The sequence below is a fragment of the Propithecus coquereli genome, unplaced genomic scaffold (genome assembly GCF_000956105.1).
Source record: "Propithecus coquereli isolate 6110/MARCELLA unplaced genomic scaffold, Pcoq_1.0 Scaffold584, whole genome shotgun sequence".
In the NCBI taxonomy this organism is placed as follows: domain Eukaryota; kingdom Metazoa; phylum Chordata; class Mammalia; order Primates; family Indriidae; genus Propithecus; species Propithecus coquereli.
In genome coordinates, this window is record NW_012151774.1 from 202,315 (window position 1) to 206,024 (window position 3,710).

The 3,710-nt window shown below is 59.8% G+C and overlaps 1 protein-coding gene across 1 annotated transcript in view; it reads left to right on the forward strand.

Annotated features, from left to right (window-relative positions):
• The window catches only part of ALDH1L1 (aldehyde dehydrogenase 1 family, member L1), a 68,568-nt gene that overhangs the window by 24,895 nt on the left and 39,963 nt on the right, over positions 1–3,710 (forward strand). The window contains exons 6-7 of the mRNA XM_012658379.1: positions 659–784; positions 3,113–3,204. Of these exons, the coding sequence (XP_012513833.1) occupies positions 659–784; positions 3,113–3,204 (218 nt within the window). The remainder of the gene's footprint in view (positions 1–658; positions 785–3,112; positions 3,205–3,710) is intronic.

A 3,710-nucleotide genomic window follows, 5' to 3' on the forward strand; every position in this document is an offset into this window, starting at 1 on the left:
ACATTTACCGAACAAGTATTTATGAGCAAGCAGGCCCCAAACAATGCAAACGTGTTATTAAATTCAGAAAATCCGAGGTAGACGCCGGAATGTTCCGGAGACCCATCGTGCGATGTGTCACATCAGGCATCCGGAATCCCCTTAAACCGATGGGGGTGGATGGGTGGATAGAGGCAGGGGTGTGGGGGCCCAGCCCGGGGTGCTGACTCTGGGGGTGCAGAATGGGGGGCATGCTGGATTCTTTTTCCCGTCCTCTCCTCCTTCCACCCCTGTGTCCCCCGCGGGGCTCTGGTGACGTTCTCCAGATGTTTCCGTGGGGATCTGGGAGCTATTGGTTGATGGAGTGTCTAGTTGTTTCCTTCACTGCCTCTCAGTGTGGTGCTTGAATCGTGTCTTCCGGCGTCATTTTCCCGGAAATAATAAAGCACGTACAAGGGGAGTGAGAGCGTGGCTGCGTGAGGTGGGCGGGAGCTACACAGTTTCCTACGTTTCTAGAACAGTGGCCTCTCTGAACTCCCCTCTGGGTCTCCCTGCTCCCGCCTTGCCGTGAGGGCTGAAAACGGAGGGCGGAGTGCCCAGCGCGGCACCCCGTGTGGAGCCACAGCCATCCCTAACCCCGGGTCTGACCACAGGGACTGCGAAATCCTTCCTTTTGCAGCTGCTGGTGAAGAACATTCAGCTGGAGGATGGCAAGATGATCCCGGCCTCGAACTTCTTCAAGGGAGCAGACAGCAGTGCCCTTGAGCTGACAGAGGAGGAGCTGGTCACCGCAGAGGCCGTGCGGGTGAGAGGCACCTTTGGGGCTGCCGTCCAGTTGGGCAGGTTGCGCACTGCACAACTGTTCTGCAAATCGCACTTCCTGGAGCTGGGCTGTGCCCACCCTCTGTGGGTGTCTGTGTTGGTTCTATCCTGTCTTGGAGCCTCTTGCCCCTCCTTCCTCTGCAAATGGGGGCCCCGGGTTTTGCCCGGCTGGGTCTGATTCTTCCAGGCACTCACTGTCAACAGCAAACAAATGAAACAGAAGCCTCTGGAATATTTTGAAAGAGTCAGGGGCCAACCCCATGGCCCTGTGATGAGGACGTGTGCAGTGGAACCTTCCAGAAAGTCTGCCCCAGAGGGAGCATCCCAGGCTGTGGCCAGCACAAGCTGCCCATTAGACAGACCTGGGCTCCAGCCCAGCTTTGCCCGGTGATGTCCAGGGTGCTTGCCCCTCTGAGACTCAGTCTCCTCCTCCTGAAGTTCGATCAGTGGTCACTTCCTGGACTTTGTTCCCGGCCTGTGGTCGCAAGGCCAGCTGGACAGACAGCCCTTCTGGAGCTTACGGGGCGTGGCCCTGGGGATGGGGTGGGGGCATCTGTTTGTGGACCTGAGCCAGAAGATGCTACTTTAAAATAGCTCAACTGAGGCCGGGCGCGGTGGCTCACGCCTGTAATCCCAGCACTCCGGGAGGCCGAGGCGGGAGGATCGCTCGAGGTCAGGAGTTCGAGACAAGCCTGAGCAAGAGCGAGACCCTGTCTCTACTAAAAATAGAAAGAAATTAGCTGGACAACTAAAAATATATAGAAAAATTCAGCCGGGCATGGTGGTGCATGCCTGTAGTCCCAACTACTCGGGAGGCGGAGGCAGGAGGATCGCTTGAGCCCAGAAGTTGGAGATTGCTGTGAGCTATGATGATGCCACGGCACTCTAGCCCGGGCGACAGAGCGAGACTCTGTCTCAAAAAAAAAAAAAAAATAGCTCAGCCGAGTCCTGCATCTAAAATGAGGCCACAGCCCCGGCCCCGTGGATGCCACCACGGGTAGAGGAGGAGACACAGAGCCGGTTAGGGACGTGGTTTGCTTTAGAAGCTGGCCCGGATTCGGGACTCCGCACACGTCGGCCGTGAGTCCAAGAGTCATCGTGAGAAAAGCAGATCGTTCTAGAGCGTGTGCGTAGGCAGAGTGGGAAACTCTCCAGGAGAGTTTATCTAACAGCTCTGGGAGGCAGATGCTGTTCTCACCGTGTCCCGGCCGAGGCCCGAGGGAGCCGCCGCTGACCGGGCAGTGCTGTCGTTAGAGCCCGGGGTCCGGGAGGTCCTCGCTGTGCAGCCCCCCTGGCCATTGATAGGATTGTCACCGTCGTGCCTGTTGCTCAGAGCTGGGCTGGGCTTCCAGGACCTGTGATCAGGAGGCCAACGGGGAGGAGGGCGGATGGCCAGGACGAGGAGAGGCCGGTCTCCAGTGCCGGAGCAGAGGGTCCGGCCGGCGGACATTCAGACGAATTTGCCAAGTGCCCGCCACCAGCCTGGCAGTGGGCAGCGAGCCCCCCTCGTGCTCTCCCGAGCTGAGGCCAGGCAGAATGCGGCAGGTGGCACAGACGTCCCGCCTGCTGGGTGTCACTGCGCCCTAAGCAGCAGGGTCTCCTGAGCCCTGTGTCCTCCCTCAGACCCACCCCTGAGCTGCTGCGGCACCCTCGGGTCTGTGCCATGCTGGAGACACCAAAACCTGGTCTCCGGCCGGGCGCAGTGGCTCACGCCTGTAATCCTAGCACTCTGGGAGGCCGAGGCTGGAGGATCGATGGAGCTCAGGAGTTTGAAACCAGCCTGAGCAAGAGCGAGACCCCGTCTCTACTAGAAATAGAAGGAAATTAATTGGACAACTAAAAATACATAGAAAAAATTAGCCGGGCATGGTGGCGCATGCCTGTAGTCCCAGCTACTGGGGAGGCTGAGGCAGGAGGATCGCTTGAGCCCAGGAGTTGGAGGTTGCTGTGAGCGAGGCTGACGCCACGGCACTCACTCTAGCCCGGGCAAAAGAGTGAGACTCTGTCTCAAAAAAAAAAAAAAAACCTGGTCTCCCTGCCTTCCCGGTGCCCAGCCACACCCCGAGTCCCGGCCTGTCCGTCCCCCACTGGCCGAACCGCCGTGGGGACCCCAGAGAAGCTGGGCGTCGAGGTCGGGTGGGTGTGAGGACGGCGGCCGGGCGCCAGAGCGGCGTGGGCTGTCCCCCCCGGGGGGTCAGCCTCTCCAGGACCAGCCGGACCCTGGGGAAGGGCAGCCGCGTGGGGGACAGAGCAGCCCGGCCTGGGGCCGGGTCTCCCGCGAGCCACCCTCTCACCGGGCCTTGCTTTGCAGAGCGCTTGGCAGCGGATCCTGCCCAACATCCTGCAGGTCGAAGACTCCACTGATTTCTTCAAATCAGGGGCTGCGTCGGTGGACGTAGTGAGGTGAGGCCAGGAGAGGGGGGTCCCCGCCCCGGGGCCGTGCTGCTGTCACAAACCCCCACGAGAATGAGCAGCGGGAGGCAGCCGCCGTTTGCTATGCTCTGGCCTCAAGGGCAGGCGTGAGCGTCTGCAAGGAGGGGGTAGCTGCGCTCAGGCTACCCGGAAGCTCTGGGGAGGAATTTGAGACGGGTTTGATGTCTGAGAGTGACTCTGAGATCACAAAAGAATCGGCGTTGTATATTGCGCAGTCTGTCGCGTTGGGCACGGCCACTTTGGGCCAGGCTCGGCGGCCGTCAGCAGGGCTCACGGAAGCGTCTGCGAGAGCTGCCCGGTCAGCTGCGGCTGGCCCGTCTAGCACGACCCCTTCGCTGGCCAGCCCATGCCTGCACAGAGTCACTGAGCTGGGGTTGGTGGAGGATGCAGAGAAAGCTGATTCTTTTCGTTTTGTAAATAGTTAAGAGCGTATATCCTTTTTTTTTTTTTTTTTTTTTGAGACAGAGTCTCGCTTT